The 16,048-nt window shown below is 41.1% G+C and overlaps 1 protein-coding gene across 3 annotated transcripts; it reads right to left on the bottom strand.

Moving 5' to 3' along the window:
- Nucleotides 1-71: 71 nt before the first annotated feature.
- gspt1 (G1 to S phase transition 1) lies at nucleotides 72-15,532 on the bottom strand. Of its 3 annotated transcripts, XM_079492974.1 has the most exons (15): nucleotides 15,445-15,526; nucleotides 14,779-15,012; nucleotides 14,391-14,435; nucleotides 12,367-12,639; nucleotides 12,082-12,115; nucleotides 10,146-10,223; nucleotides 7,829-8,009; nucleotides 6,153-6,307; nucleotides 5,318-5,458; nucleotides 4,554-4,647; nucleotides 3,071-3,151; nucleotides 2,309-2,482; nucleotides 1,569-1,658; nucleotides 1,005-1,173; nucleotides 72-738 (listed from the first exon to the last, which is right to left on the bottom strand). In XM_079492974.1, the coding sequence occupies exons 2-15, from the start codon at nucleotides 14,984-14,986 to the stop codon at nucleotides 686-688; spliced, it is 1,776 nt and encodes a 591-aa protein (XP_079349100.1). In that variant the 5' UTR covers nucleotides 14,987-15,012; nucleotides 15,445-15,526; the 3' UTR covers nucleotides 72-685. The 3 variants fall into 3 exon arrangements, with proteins under 3 accessions (XP_079349100.1, XP_079349101.1, XP_079349099.1); XM_079492975.1 differs by lacking the exon at nucleotides 14,779-15,012 and having other exon boundaries at nucleotides 15,445-15,532; XM_079492973.1 differs by lacking the exon at nucleotides 15,445-15,526 and having other exon boundaries at nucleotides 14,779-15,281.
- Nucleotides 15,533-16,048: the final 516 nt, after the last annotated feature.

Genomic DNA, 16,048 nt, shown 5'->3' with positions numbered 1-16,048 from the left:
ATTAACAAGGAAGTCACTTGTTCAATCATCCTAATAAAATCCTACTTTAAAAAAAAGACACTTGCTTTTCGGTTTATTTCATCTTTAATAATGTAACAGATGTGTCTGTGCATTTGTGTTCCCACTTTTTTGTAACAGAGGGTGTGATCTGAAATCAAATAAACCACTGAAATCACACCCAACAGAGACCAAATTAAAGAATTTGGTTTGGTACAACAATCCATAATCCCCAAAACAAAACATCCATGTAATTCTCGATATGGAGTTGTTGTTGTTTTCCTTTTAGCAAATGATAATCACAGGCCAAGTCTGGTCTTTATAACAACATGACACGAGAGCAGTGTTGTTACATTTCCCAATGCATTTCAATGCATCAATGTCCATTCCACAAAATGGTGCTGCGAGGCAACAGTGACATCAGCCAGGTCGGGAGGGGGGTTATAATATAGCTACATTAGTGGCATAGCTAAGCTCTCAATATGAGAAAGCTGGTTCACTGGATCTTGTCGCTTCATGTAGTTGATCACAAAAACTGATTCAGTCTTTAACTTCAACATTACACTCATTCATTCATTCTCCATTTCCTCTGTTTTCCATTAGCATAGTGGCTGTTTCACATAGATTCTAGCAACATGCCCTCTTAATAACCAGTGGAAGATCTCCATGCATACTACTGCTAGTGCATTTAGTCCTTCTCTGGCACCAGCTTCAGCACTTTGCCAATAGCGATGGTTTTGCCTGGAAGGGACAAAGAGGAAATTAATACAGAACTGTAACTGTAATTTGACAAATAAGAACTCAAAAACTCCACAAAATATGTCGATAGTGACATGCCCCGACACAAGCCTACAGTATAGAGTCAAACACTTTCAATACACATTCTCACACACACACACACACACACACACACACACACACACACACACACACACACACACACACACACACACACACACACACACACACACACACACACACACACACACACACACACACACACACACCTTCATCTCTGAGTGTGAAACGTCCCATCTGAGGGAAGTCTTTAAAGGTCTCCATACAGATGGTTCCTGCTGCTTGCAGCCGGGCGATAACCACCTGGTCCTGCTTCACAAACCTGGGCCGTGTCTTACTCTTCTCCCCCGTCTTCTTATCCACGAGACAGATTAAGGCCTGGGAGTTGGTTGTGAGTGGGGAATGGAAGAGAGTTGAAGACGAGTGTAAAGTATTTTGTAGTAGGGATGCAACAATATGGAATTTCTGAGCTAATAATGACCTTGCATAACTAGAAAGGTGTGCCTTTCTAGCACAAATGGACGGACGGAGGCAAAAACATAAACTCCAGCCTGGTGGAGATAATGATTTACTTATTGTGGCCAACAACAATATGATAACCATAGATTTGACTTTATTTAATTCATTTTAAATACTATAATCCACAGTTTGTGTAAGGAGGGTAAGATAAGACATTGGTTGTTGCGTTTCCATAGCCATGACATAACCATATCATACATAACTATTAGAACGTTGCAGTTACAAAAATATTAGCAAAAGTTATAATTACTTACTGTGATTTGTACTTCTTCAATGCAAGTGTGAATATGGAGGATTGCATGGTAACCGGGGCATATGATCGATTTGTGTTCAATGATGACAATCTGAAATCAAAAGGAGAATGTTGAACAGTGCAGGTCATATAACATACAGTACAGTGGTGTCTGATCATGTGATCAGCTTTTCATTCCATCAAAATTGCTGAAATAAAACCCTCCATGGTAATTGACAGAACACCACTGTAATAGATAGAAGATTCATATGATAGTGATACCAGGCATTTGACCCGTTTCATTCTCCAGTTTGTTGACAAGGGTTCATGTTTACTCTGATTTCGCACGTGTAAGTTGTTCTGGATAAGAGCGTCTGCTAAATGCTTAAACTACAAATTGTTTCAGGAGGAGGCCTTCATAGTTATTGTTTGTGTTAGGCTTTGGTTTCAGAACTAAGCCACTATACTGCTGCCATATGATCGTCAACAGCACTGACAGATTGGCCTGAGCACTGAAAGTGACAAAAACAACTCATAAGCTCATAAGCTAGGATCTTCTGTCCTCCCAAAATCGGGTAACGGTTAATAAGCTGGTGTATAGCAACACTGAATGGTACTGTATAATGTTTTGTTCATGTGAAATCTAAACTTTAGCCATGACCTTTGAGTGATATGGCTTCAAAGTTGTCTCTCATTTCCCCTAAACTCCTTAGATTGTACATGTTGTTTTATATTCCTTTAAGTGGTGCAATCATGGAGCACCTGTGCGTCAAAGGTGCGTCCAGAGTGACAGAGGTCCTCAGCGTTACAGAGGAGGAAGCCGGGCAGGATCTCCTCCTCCTCGATGCCCTTCAGCCTCAGCTTCAGGTTCTCCCCGGGAGTAGCGTCATCCGTCTCCACGTCGTCACTCAGTATGCTCAGCACCTCCACCATATGCTAGAAGACACAGAATGATGAGAAGAGAGACAACACAGCTTCTATTTGTAGATGTCTTCTCGACCACCACATTTTGGGCAGACAGAGTGGCTTATACAGGAATAGTAACATAGTCACTCACAGCTAATTACACTACTCAGTGTTTTAAAAGTCAGACCTGTCTGAAGTGGTGCTGTACTGTACTCGTGCTGTAGTACTGTACTGTACAAGCCCTCCTCCCTGCGCGCATGTGTGTGTGCGTGTGTGTGTGTGTGTGTGTGTGTCTGTCTGTGTGTTAGGCTGCGCAACAGTGACACTTGGTGGTCAACAAACGCTATAACGCTTCCGTTCTCGGATGGACAGACCCAGAGACAGACCCAGCCAGCCAGCCAGCAGCCAGTGACACACATTGCTGTGCATTGGAGTGGCTGCACCACTCAAAAAGGTATTTCTGTGGTTTCCACAAAAAGGTAGGACCAAAAAACTAAATTAACATACCAGGCGCAATGCGTGAGAGAAAGTAATTTTGTTAAGACTTACTATCATTTTAGCCATACATTTATAGTCCTTATATGAGCTATAATGCTAGTGGTTTACAGGAACTCTTACCCTGTTTGGCATCATCATCAGCTGCTGGGCTTTGCTGATGCATCCTGACTCCAGTTTCCCCAACACAACTGTACCCATGTCCTAGACAGACACACACAAAGTCGTACGATTAGTCACAGACATTACTGCAGTGAAATTTGTCCTCCGCATTTGACCCATCTCTTGGAACGGTGAGCCACAGCGTGCGCCGCGCTCGGGAATCATTAGTTGATTTGACGCCCAATCCAACCCATTGATGCTGAGTGCCAAACAGGGAGGCATTGGGTCCCATTTTTACAGTCTTTGGTATGACCCGGCCGGGGATCGAACCCCGACCTCCCAGTTTCAGGGCGGACACTCTAACCACAAGGTCTGTCTGTCTGTCTGTGTCTGACACACACACACACACACACACACACACACACACACACACACACACACACACACACACACACACACACACACACACACACACACACACACACACACACACACACACACACACACACACACACACACACACACACACACACACACACACACACACACACACGTCAATGAAGAATCAAAGCCATCTCATATTTATGTCTGTCTATATACACTGGATAGTGGATATACATTTCAGATAATCCACTTTGAATGAGTCAATGCAAAGTGTCAAAGTCCCTTAGAAATTCACTTTACAATGACTCTGAAGTCTCTTACAGTATGATATAGTAACATACTGTATGTTGTACACTAGGTAGTAGGTACACTAAAATAGTGATGCCACTTATGTGGTAACAAGTAACAACGTGCCCAGTAGATCACCATAACATTCCTACATCACCATGCCAACCTGCTGCACTGTGGAGGGCAGTTTAACAGTGTACTGAATGAGTGACCTTGGCAGCCTGTTAACTCAAGCATAGTCACAGTAGAATTAATACCAAGTCCAGATACCAAGGTATTATTTGGGTATTTATTTTGTTTACCTTAAAATCTTTATGTGATCGATCATTGATCGAGGAAATCCTAACAGGCTTGAACATGATCAGCATCTCCTCAACCAAGAGTAATCAATGCTAATCACGACCATATATACTTAACTCTACAGTCACAACACTGTGGTTGCAGGCAGAGCAATGAATGAACTGCATGAATTAAACAAACTGTATTAACTCCTGACAGGGGGAGGTTGGAGGATAAGAAATGGCAAACACATAGTTCTGCCTGGTGGCTTGCACACAGACACCAAACCACCAAGAACTGCATATTATTGTTGTTCTTCCGTTTTTCTTCCGACTTTGACCTCAAAATGTTATATTTCTTTCTGAGTATACTGACTTCTTTAGTAGTCTCATCAAGAGTCTTCAAGACCCTTTCACCAGAACCTCTTGTGTAATCAGAGGAGAATAAAATAAAATAGAAAAACTCCCTAGAACTTGAGGTTATACTTTTTTACTACAAAGGGCATACCTTCCAGTGTCCCGCTGCCTTTCACAGGGAAAGAAAGGCTGCTTACCTTGTATTTGTCTACAATAGGTAGTCGGATTGGGCCATCATTGGATCTATATAACTTTGGCAATTGGTCCAGGTGGGAGATGAAGGGCAAGCCCCTGAAAGAGAGATAAATAGAATTTGATCAAAGTACAGTTAATACTGGCAGTATGCAAAAAAATGCTTTGAAATTGATCCAACTGTTGAAGTTCTAGCCCAAGTTCAACTTTCTGTAAATAACTACATTTTTACCACTGAGCTAACAGAGTACAGTACACCTGCTTGATTCAGTAGTGGTCCTACTCTACAACATCTCAATAGAGGATCAGATTGGTCAACATATCATTTTATTCGACTAAACAATTTACATAGTGTAGCTTTAACAAATTAATTTTAAATAACACAAATAAGTTTTAACCATCTACAACAGAATTTAAAAAACTGAATTTGTTACAGATGCTATTTTTTCTTACAGACCAATACTATATCTTGAAATTATTTTATTGACTGGCATTCTTCAACAAAAGAATAGTTGAAGTTGAAGATAACGAGGAAGACCAGTAATATACAGTAGATGTAATTGAGGTACTCTTTGGTCAATTTCTGCTGCTACGTCAAACATTGTGTTTTGTTGTTAACTGGTTTGGTTTTATTAAATGTTTTGATAAGCTGCCAAAACGGGCATATCTCCAAACATGGGACTCTGCATGAAGCTCCATGCATGGCTATCACTACTAGTGAGTAATACAGACCACACTGTCATACAATTTTCCACAGCTTGTTACTTACGTGTACCAGGTGCATTCTGGTACAGGGTCTTTGAGGTTGGACCCTGTGAGTCCAGAACAAGGCATGAAGTAGATGTCCTTTTTGGGGTTGAAACCCACTTTTTTAAGAAACGGCACCAGTTTCTCTTTACACTCCTCATATCTGTGGGTGGAGATGAAAAGCTTTAATTTTTACCTGTGCCTGTTGTCCCCAATCTCCATCTCTGTAGACATGTTTAAAGTACAGTTTAAGACCTACTTCTACAATCTTGCTTTTAGTTGATCTTTTAAATTCTTTGTTGTTATTCATGTCCTGTATTGTATTATTGCTATTATTTTAATGTTGTTTTATGCCTTGCTTTTCTTTTCTTTTTTTCGTCATTGCTCTGTAAAGCACTTTGAGCTGCATGATAATAATAATAATAATAATTATTATTATTATTATATAAACATTTCTAAAAATGTTGTTCATGTATTGTACAGTACATGAATGTATGTATTCTACGAATTTCTTGTGCAGTATATGCTGACGTTTTTGTATGAAATTTGTACAGATAAAGTGTGACTTTTGTGACCACCAGGAACGCTTCTTTAGAGCGCTGGCTTCTTTTCCCTCCTTATTATGTACTACAAGCTCAGAACACGCCACATTGCGACAGATAATTTCACCACGATTTTCACGTATAATGACAAGCCCAAAATAGTGACGCCATGTCACCTGTTCAGTGTAACTACTTTAGCAATTGGTCTCTTGCAAATATCTTCATGGAATTGAGTCTGCGTTAACTGTAACAGCTGTGTATGTCTGTAATTTGAACAATATAAGAAAAGCTATCCGTCAAGTGTGCGGTATTCACCTTTCCAGGCTCCAGTTGACAGTGGGGTCATCCATCTTGTTGACCAGGACAATGAGGTGTTTGACACCAGCTGTCTTGGCCAGCATGGCGTGCTCCCGGGTCTGGCCGCCTTTCTCAAAGCCCGTCTCAAATTCCCCCTTTCTGGCTGAGATCACCTGACAAGAACCAAGAAAAGACAGGTCATATATTTATCATATGTGATCATTCATGCCAGGCTGTGGTATGTTTTTCCAATATATTCGGTTTTGTTGACAGAACATTTGTTATTACCTTTTAATGTTTGTATAATTTATAGCCAACCCTATTTGTTCGTTTTTTTTCTTTCAGAGACGCAAAGTGGCATAGAACTGTACAGACTTCACAGAGCCGCCCGTTTTATCATCAGTGTTAACACTTACTGCTAAACCTGAGTTTCCCGAGATGATTGATTGAGTCTTTCCCTGCTAAACACGAGAAGCCCCGAGTTTTGTTTTATTGAGACTGGAGGGCGCTTTTGATAACAACATAGCTTATGAGACATCATACGTTTTCCGCGAGTTCTTTTTGACACGTCACACATGTGGATCACGTGACAAAAACCCCCCACAATGGAATCCTATGGGATGACGCAGCGCAATACGATCGCCTCTGTTTTTCTAACAATTTTTCACAGATCGATCATGGATTCTTTTCCGACACTAGGACACTCGTGCACGCTATTTTAAGGCACCCGTGCATTGATTTGAGCAACGTACAATATTGGATGATTCTTCAAAGGTTAGTGAAAAACACCAGCAGTCACAGGAGTTAAAGATTAATTAATTCAGCAGTTAAAGTGTGGCATTATCCTCTTCTGTAGTATGATTTTATTGTGCTATTTAGAGTTTCTGTTTTTGTAATTACGTGTGTGTAGTTTGGTGCCGTTTTTGGTGAAACAGGATAACTTAAGTGTTAAAAACAGACAGCAGTACATGTCAGCTGTAAGCTGCTGTTACAGTGTTCTCTTTTGTGTTGTTCCCTACACAAAAGCAGTCACTGCCAACATTTCAATGGCCGCCGCTTACATTGAACCTGCAACTGTCAGGACATTCAGCAAAGAGTGTTGAATGGCTGACTGTCACAAGGGTTCCGGGAATATTAAAGGCCGAAACTTTCAATAGGACTTTACGGGAATTATCAGGAAATAAAAGGAATGAAATGGAAACATAGAAGTGCAGATAGAAAAAGTGCAGTAATTAATCCATTCTTTAGCCCCACAAAATCCATTCATTTGTCAAATACATACAATGTGAAATGTGCTTTGAGGTGTGTGAGTGTGAGTGTGCGTGTGCGTCTACATGATTAACTGTGTATAATCAAATAATTCACATTTAATTACGGTATAGATAAGGTGGTAAAGGTAATATTTTCACTAAAGGTTTGCACTCTAATCCAATTGTCTTCATATCAATCAAAACTAGATTAAGAAATATAAAACATAGCCTCGTGTTATTGTGGCAAAATTGCACTACCATCAAGATTGTGTCGACATCAAGAAATATAAAACCTAATTTTCCGTATTTTTCTCTAGGCTAAATCTACACGTTTTACCTGGCTTAACGCTTAAATGTTATACATAATTTTTATTTATTTATGGTGAAACATATGAAACTGATGGCAGAAATGTGATCCTACAATTGAGTGTCTGCGTGTCTCACCAGGACAGCCAGGTCTGCTTGAGATGCTCCACCAATCATGTTAGGCACAAAGCTCTTGTGTCCCGGGGCATCCAGGATGGTGAAATGCTTTTTCTCAGTCTCAAAGTAGGCTCTGCCGACCTCCACCGTCTTCCCCTTATCTCGCTCCTCCTGGTTGGTGTCCAGGGCCCATGACAGGTACCTGTGGAGTAGACACAGCCATGTTGGATTACTGAACATCCATACAGTCACTGCTTGCTCCTAAATTAAGGTCCAATTGATTTGTTCACCATGAATAGAGGGTATGTGCATGCATAAAGTAAGTGTTAAATGTAGTGGCAGATTGAGTGGCAAAGTTAGTTTAACGTTGTTTAATGCAATCAGATAGGACTTTTCTGTTTGTATGTACGGGCTGTCAAGGCCAGACAGCAGTGTTTTGCCACTCAGTCAGTAAATGGTACATTTATATAGCGCCTCTTGTTTTTTAGTTTTTTGCATTAATGAAGAGAGCGTTGTTATCGCTCCACTCAACCACCATATTTACTCTGTGTTAGTGCAGTCCAGGATCACTGGACTATTGCTAGTGTTATATTCTACTGCAGTTCACTGTGTTCACCTGGAGTTCCAATTCTGAGGATGCTTACTTAACTACTTACTTAATCCTCTTTGTTCCCTGTAGAACATAACTTAGGCTGTGAAGTCTGATGGTGGCCAACATCTTGTAGTAACGTACTCATTTTTCCATACTATTGCCAGCAATGTTAAGAAGCCAACTTTCTGTTACAAAATATGGGACCACTTATTTTGTGTGTCTATGCAGCTACATACTTTGTAGAAATTGTAGGTGTGTCATTAACACATATTTCTGTTGTCAAGGCAACTGCACAAATATAAAAAGTGAATTGGTCTAAGAAACGTTAAAAGTAATTTGATCCTCTTACAAATCCCTCTTGGTTTTGCAAATATGTGTCAATAACAACACCTACTGTATGCCATCACATTATATGCTATATTGAAAGACCGAATTGTAGGTGACACACAGTGGGTTGGCTTTTTGGTTTATCAACTGCCTTTTTAAATCGGCCTCAGATCTAAATTAACCTGACTGGGTTCCCCCCTCCCCCCCAGTGTACTCTCTGCTGCCCCATCTGGCGGAGTCAGGTTAGATCTAAATGGGTTGTTGGGTCAAACGGGATCACTGAAATAAAAATAAAAACATTTGGCCATGCCTTCTTCAGTGACCCTAGTCACTTCCTTGTTTATGGCCCGACTAAACTGTCTCTTCTCTCGGCTGTTCTCCATGGTTTTGATCAAAACGGATGTTCTGTCTTTATTTCTGACTTCTCCTAGCATCTCGTTTGGAATATAAACACTTCTAGAGAGTCTTTAGATGTGACAGCACAAGGTAGTAACGGAATATTATGCCTCCTGGTTTTGGGGAGAAATGGAAGGCGGGGCATTTCAGAGTAAAATCTGCCCAATCTGCTTGGCACTATAGTGCCATTATTTTGAAAAATCCCTGCGCATTCAAGGTCTATGGGCTAGAATGAAAATGAGCAATAGTCTGTTTGTTTGTACTGGATTTTCATTGTCGGTTACATTTTCCCATACTGCTGTGATCATAGATATTAAAAAAATAGATGCCTCTTTGGCCGCTCCAGTTCGTTGGAGCGATGTGTGTTGAAGGAGGGGCGGAAGAATTTACACTGGGAGAGGGAGTACGCCGGAAGAGTGGAAGGCACGCTATGTCACGCTGCCACTCAAGTGATTACTGGCCAATCACAGCGCATCTTTTCCGGGACTTATCAGACCCAAACATGCGCTCTGTGACGCACGCTCATGCTTCGCAAGGAATCTCGGGAATGTTTTGCCCTCCCTTGAGCATATACGCTCCAGAGCCGAAAGGGGCGTCTACCTATATATGTCTATGGCTGTGATGACCCAATGACTCCTGAGGATATACAAATAATATTTTGTATTATCTTTAAAAAATAAGTATAAAGTAATACCCAAGCTTGTAATATCAAACCAGATTTAATACATTTGTGAGGAACACGGTGAATGACTAAATGCATCCAACAACAAATGAGATGGAACGCATAGATTTAAGGCGATTTCCTCACCAGATTTTGAATGAAGTAATACATTCCTTCCTGTTGCTTATTGCGAATTATTGATTTGATTACCAGCATAAAGAAAAAATAAGAATTTGAGGAATGCTATGACAGGATGCTCATAAAAAAGAATGCTGTCAAAGGAATTCCATTAAAAGGAATGCCATAATGGTAAGCAATTCCACACACACAGAAATCCTGGTGAAAACACAAGCCTAACTCACCATGTCTCTCTGTTCTTCTCTTTCGCTTCTCTTTCATATTTCTCTAGGGTTCTCTTCTCCACCATGCCAGTCAAGTACCTAAAAATCAAAACACAAAACAACATATGAAAGGACAAAAACAGATGGTAGAGAAGGGGATGTGATGAGGGCATGACATATGGGGGTTGGGTTATTTTTTGTTGAGGTAGGGCAGTAGTATTAATCGCAATTTGGTCACATATCCATTTGCCACACAACCGTACAATATCCCCACTTCTGCAACACCGACACAATTCATAGAAATAGCATCACCCCATAATGACGTTATTGCTATGACGCGTCTGTTTTTTTCCACTGCATGCGTTAGTTATTGCAATAACCAATATATTATTTATACATGTGGTTGCAATATCCCATAATATAATGTATATCATATGGGAATCTTGGTGAAGATGTAATGGGACAGGTCCATGTAGACATTATAATTACAATGCAGTGTAGACTTCCTGGGTGGTGGGATGTCTACTCAGGGTCCGCTATGACATCATTATCATCAGTTCAGTTCAGACCCTTTGGACATCAGTCTGTGTATTTATTTCTGGCAACTATGAATAACCATTGTGGTCCTAGTCTCGCGTAGCCGCAGCTCGCCTGGTCTTCAACCAGCCAACATTCTCACATCATGTCTTCCCTTTCTCCGCTCCCTCCATTTGCTCCCCGTTGCTGCCCGCACAGAGTACAAAACTCTGATGCTGGTCTTCAAAGCAACCAAAGGTATGGCACCCCCATATCTTGCAAGTCTGATTGGACCCTACAAACGCAGGGAAGCTGGAAGTACATTCACTCAAACGCAGCGACAACGCTCCACACGTCCCAAACTCTTCTCCCTTGTTCTGTCTCCAAAACTATGGAATGCACTTCCCATTGCAATCAGAACTGCAGACTCACTCCTAATCTTCCGCCGTAGTCTGAAAACCCTCTTCAGACTCCATCTTAGCCCGTAGCACTTGCCCTAGCCTCGACGACCATGTATGCAAAGGCTCAACTTATGTAATTTTATGTAATTTAGATAGCATTTTATGTAGACATAGCACCCTATAGTCACAGTTTATACGCAGTTTCATTATATAGATATTCCACAGTGTAGTGTATACGGATAGTTTCATTATATAGATATTCCGTAGTGTATACGGATAGTTTCATTATATAGATATTCCACAGTGTAGTGTATACGGATAGTTTCATTATATAGATATTCCACTGTTAGACGGATGTTAGATTCTTAGCTTACTTTTGATTCTTGATGACTATTTTTATGTATTTGATGTATTATTACGTGTAGCGTCAAAGTCCTATACTTTGGACTACTGGTTGCCCGACGCCAAAAATCAAGTCTAGACGTGTGATTAAAGAAGATTGATGCCCAAACATTCACTTGACCGAGCCCTTTAGGTGACGTCATCAAAAAGTAGAAATAAAACAAACAGAAAATAATGTGTTGTTCTTGCTTACTGTAAATCTCTCTGGATTAAGAGCGTCTGCTAAATGCCTAAATTGTGATTGTAGCCAGACAACTGCTAGAGTCTGGAACTACACCTCCGAGCAAGGAATCTGTGATTTCGGTTCACGGAAATATATTTTAAAATATCTTTACATTTTATTTTTCCATTTCTGCTAAGCAGCACGCTAGATATGCTTAGATGATTTTGATTTATATTAGGATAAATTGCGAGAGGCAATAGTCTGGCAACGCGAGACTATCGTGGTCCTAGTGATGATTGCACCCTGGTATCCATTTCACAATCAAACGCATAATAATGAAATACATAATAATAATAATCTACAGTCTATGAAACCTCTGTTATATTATACACAATGTAACCACAAAATGTACTGGCTGGGACAAATAGATTGTCTGGCTATGAAATAAAATAAAGGTCAGCATATCAACACTCACATGATCTGTCCTCCAATGGTCGACTTGCCAGCATCTGAAAGACAGAATTGCAATCAAGCACTCTTTGTTGACCATGGATGAAGTTACAGTACAAGACATCTGTGTTGGCATGCGGTGCAGATGTGCAGAAACAAACTAACATTATACAATTGACACATAACCAGCAATATTGTACCGGTCACACATAGTGCCACAGGACATGCATTTAAAAAAAGACTATATCCTATATATCCTATATATTAAGACTTGATACAATATCCTTAAGAGGGATTCCCAGAGACATACCAACGTGACCGATGAACACAACGTTGACGTGCTCTTTCCTGGGGGCATTTGGCGGGGGCAGGACCACTTTGAGCACGGGCAAATCCTCCTCTTCGTCTTCCAACATCTGCTCATCTGCCGCCCTCTGGCCAACCTCCCTGGAGGGACTCCCTGCCTCTGGGGTGTCCTCACCTACTCCTCCGCCTCCACCTCCGCCTCCTGGCTCCTCCTTCTGCTCCCACGTCTCCTCCTCTGTAGTCATGTCTGCCTCCGTTCCTCCGTTCTCCACTGGGGCTGAAATTATTTGACTGAGTGTGTTTGTTTGCCATGTGCTCAACCCCAGCCTTTGCCCTGACGTAACTACAGCCAACAATTAATAGTTTGGTGGAAGGCAGAGTCCACAACACAACTATAAAGACAAGGGGTGGGTTCAATTAATCTATATGGAAATAATCGTATGGTATTCCTTGACGATAATCATATCGATACAGAGGCTACCGTATCGATATGCCAGGAAATGCTGTGTGTGACGCGGCGTAAAATAAATAAATAAATAAAACGTGTTACGATATATATATTAGGATTAAATGGGTTAAATCTTTTGCATTTATCCATCAAAACATAATTTATTTGTATTTATTTCCTTGCTTTTTGTTTAAATGTTGTCATCTAAGTTTTTCAGATTGATTTGGAAACTTTAAACTTGTCAAAACATTTATAGAAACATTATTCTAAATCTACACGTATCGCAATACATATCGTATTCGTATCGTGGCCTCTATCGTGATATGTATCGATCGTGAGGTTGTAGGCAATACCAGGCTGTAGACAACATTGTGAACAATATAGTTAAAGTTGGTCCTTAATTGGTGGGGATGGCTTTTTGACTTATTTTATGTGCCATTATTAAATAATGACTATAGAATTATGTTTCCTTGTAGGTCAGCAGTTGAACATCAGCAGTAAAAAGATCGTAACACTAATATTGGCAACTTTATATTGAGGTTAAACAACCATAATCAGACACTGAAATCTGTTGTGTATGATTGATACATTTCCCCCCCCCCCCCATGTAAATAAAACCACAAATAAAACAAACCTTACATATCTACTAATGAGTCTGACAGTACAGTGGTCACATAGAAACCCTTCTCAACCTGCATACAATAAATATAACTACCGTAACTATATGTATACCGTGCTATATGTCTGTGTGGTATGCAATACTATTGTCTACTCTACTGTATGTTCGTAACACCATGACATTGTAACAAAAGCTATTCCAACTGGCCCTGGTCAAATGGCAGTAAAGAGGTTGACTTCATTGTTTTACATTGCTTCTCCAATTGTCCAACTATCTTTTTTCACATTCACATCTCACCATCTATGGTGTCTATCTATGCTATGGTGTCTATCTAGGTATCTATGCTTCCTATGGTACTCACCAATGTCAATTTTCTGTCTTTCTGGCTACAGTTGCGGACCTGTGTAACCCGAGTAAAAGGTGCACTGTGTTCTGTCTCTTGACCAAATGTAAACACCTGACATCAGCATATATAGGATCTGACCAGCCAGTGGTGACATGGCAGTATTTCCCTTTAACAATATGCTGCAGACACCACAAAATGCTCTGACAAGTGTTAGTAGGCCCAAGCCTTGGAGTGGTGGTGGTGAGGACCTGTTGTAGCCATTGATATCTTTCACCATCTGCGCCAAATGGGGACATCTATTTTAGGCATAGTAGACAAGTGATATTGCATCACACCATATAGGTTCAGTAATGCTCATGGGCTTGCCAAGGACTCCAAATTTGGCTCGGTAGCGTCCATGTGGTCCAAGCTCGCATACGAGGAAAACATGACGCTGACTAGTGATATAAAGTACAGCTCAATCAAACGTGAAGAGCATTGCTCTCATAATGTGCATGAAGGTTTTTGGGGGGCTTTAGGTTTCAACAACACTCTTGGCAGGTGACTGTCTGGTGAGGGTTCACTATGTTGATCCCTAACAGACTATTTAATAGTGTACAAATAATGAATGCATACCGACTGTTTCTGACACCTCCATGTTAGCAACTGGATCGGAAACACCTTTCAAAGAGGAAAGAAAATAACATTTCAAACTCGCAAAATTTCGAGAAAATTAGAAAGCCATAAAACAATGTTTCTATGGGAATGTAAAATGACTGACTTGTGAATTAGCAATAGCGCGTGATCTTATGTATTTGCGTACAAAACAAACACGTAATTTGACTTGTTGATGACTTCCTTAGAGTATATGACTTCCCACTGCGTGGCAAGCTATATGATTGTTGGCACTGATTGGACCAGCAGCACGGCTAGCTGGGATTAGCAGGCTAGCGAGTTCAGCTAAGTTCCAGCTGTCTCTTGGCTAATATGCATGTTATTATTCCAGCTGAGCACGAACACCTACCGTCTGGCAGCGGGCTTTCCACGGCTTCGCTCTGGGTGAAGCTCGGTATGAACACCGCGGCGTTAACATTGGGGACGAACGGCTTCGCGTTCACGTTGAGCGCAGCGAAGGCGCTGTCGAGTCCCGCGGAGGCGGCGACGGCAGCAGCCGGGGCCTCGGCATCCACCTCCAGGTCCCACGAATCTGGGGCTGTGTCTGTCGGGTCCATCGCTGCTGCTCCGGAGAGATGACACGCTTCCAAAGCACCCACGGGGAAATAAAGGGATCGGTCGTTTCACTCAAACCCGCTTGCTGGCGTGTCTGACAACGCTCGTAATGACCCGCGTAGCTAAGTTCCCATTGCTTTGTGTTGCGCCTTGTTGTTTTGGAAGCATATGGAGCCGGTAGGCTGACAGACCGTCTCTCACCTCTGAGGTATCAACTGCCCGCTAGGGGGCACCCGACCTCTACTGTGCGTGCTCATTAGCCTGGCCACACCACCACTGCTTACCCTACCCTACCCCTTTCTGATCTCATGCAGACAAATGAGGTGAGGCCACCATATCAATAAACAGACTTTCCCTGTTTCACCTAAAGAATACTCCATTGTATTTGATGCTATACCAGATGGTGCTAGTGTAACAGAGTTAAATAATTAGTTAAATTGAGTTGTTAATTTGCCCATACCTGTATGTTGTTTGTATGTCTGGCCTCGTGGGGAAAGATGGGGATGGGGAGGATTGGGAAGGGAGTTGTGGGAGAAAATATAAAAATCACACCCGTGTGAACTGAGTGGTGTAAGGTCTTATATAGACTGATCAGCTGTGGTCTGACGTAATGAAATCACACCCGTGTGAACTGGGTGACCATAGCAACCATGCTCATTTTTTGGTACGAACAGACACAGACAGACACGTAAACTAACAAAGCCAGTTGTAGGAGTGGTTTACACCACTCAAAAACAAAGAGTTGTATTTTCTTTTCTTTTTGTGAAACTTGCTTATGATGCCATGCTCATACTCTTTGAATAAAGTTTTTTTTTTTTTTTTTAAATGAAGGCTATTGCTGTCTGCTCCTAAAAGTAGAAACTGTATTATTCCAAGTTGAGTCCTCGTGATTTCTATATTGGTAATATATGCCCTTTATTGAGTGATAAAGCCACTGATCAATGTATTAGTAGGTTCAACGGGATAAAACATTGTACAAACACTAAGGCTATGAAAACCAGAAGAATCTGTGAAGAATATATTGCCTGTGTCTATAACCTGGAGCTTATTTATTTAAAAATGTC

Source organism: Electrona antarctica (assembly GCF_951216825.1).
Source record: "Electrona antarctica genome assembly, chromosome: 22".
NCBI lineage: Eukaryota > Metazoa > Chordata > Actinopteri > Myctophiformes > Myctophidae > Electrona > Electrona antarctica.
The sequence above is the reverse complement of the archived record's forward strand: the minus strand, read 5'-3'. Positions and strand labels throughout refer to the sequence as shown.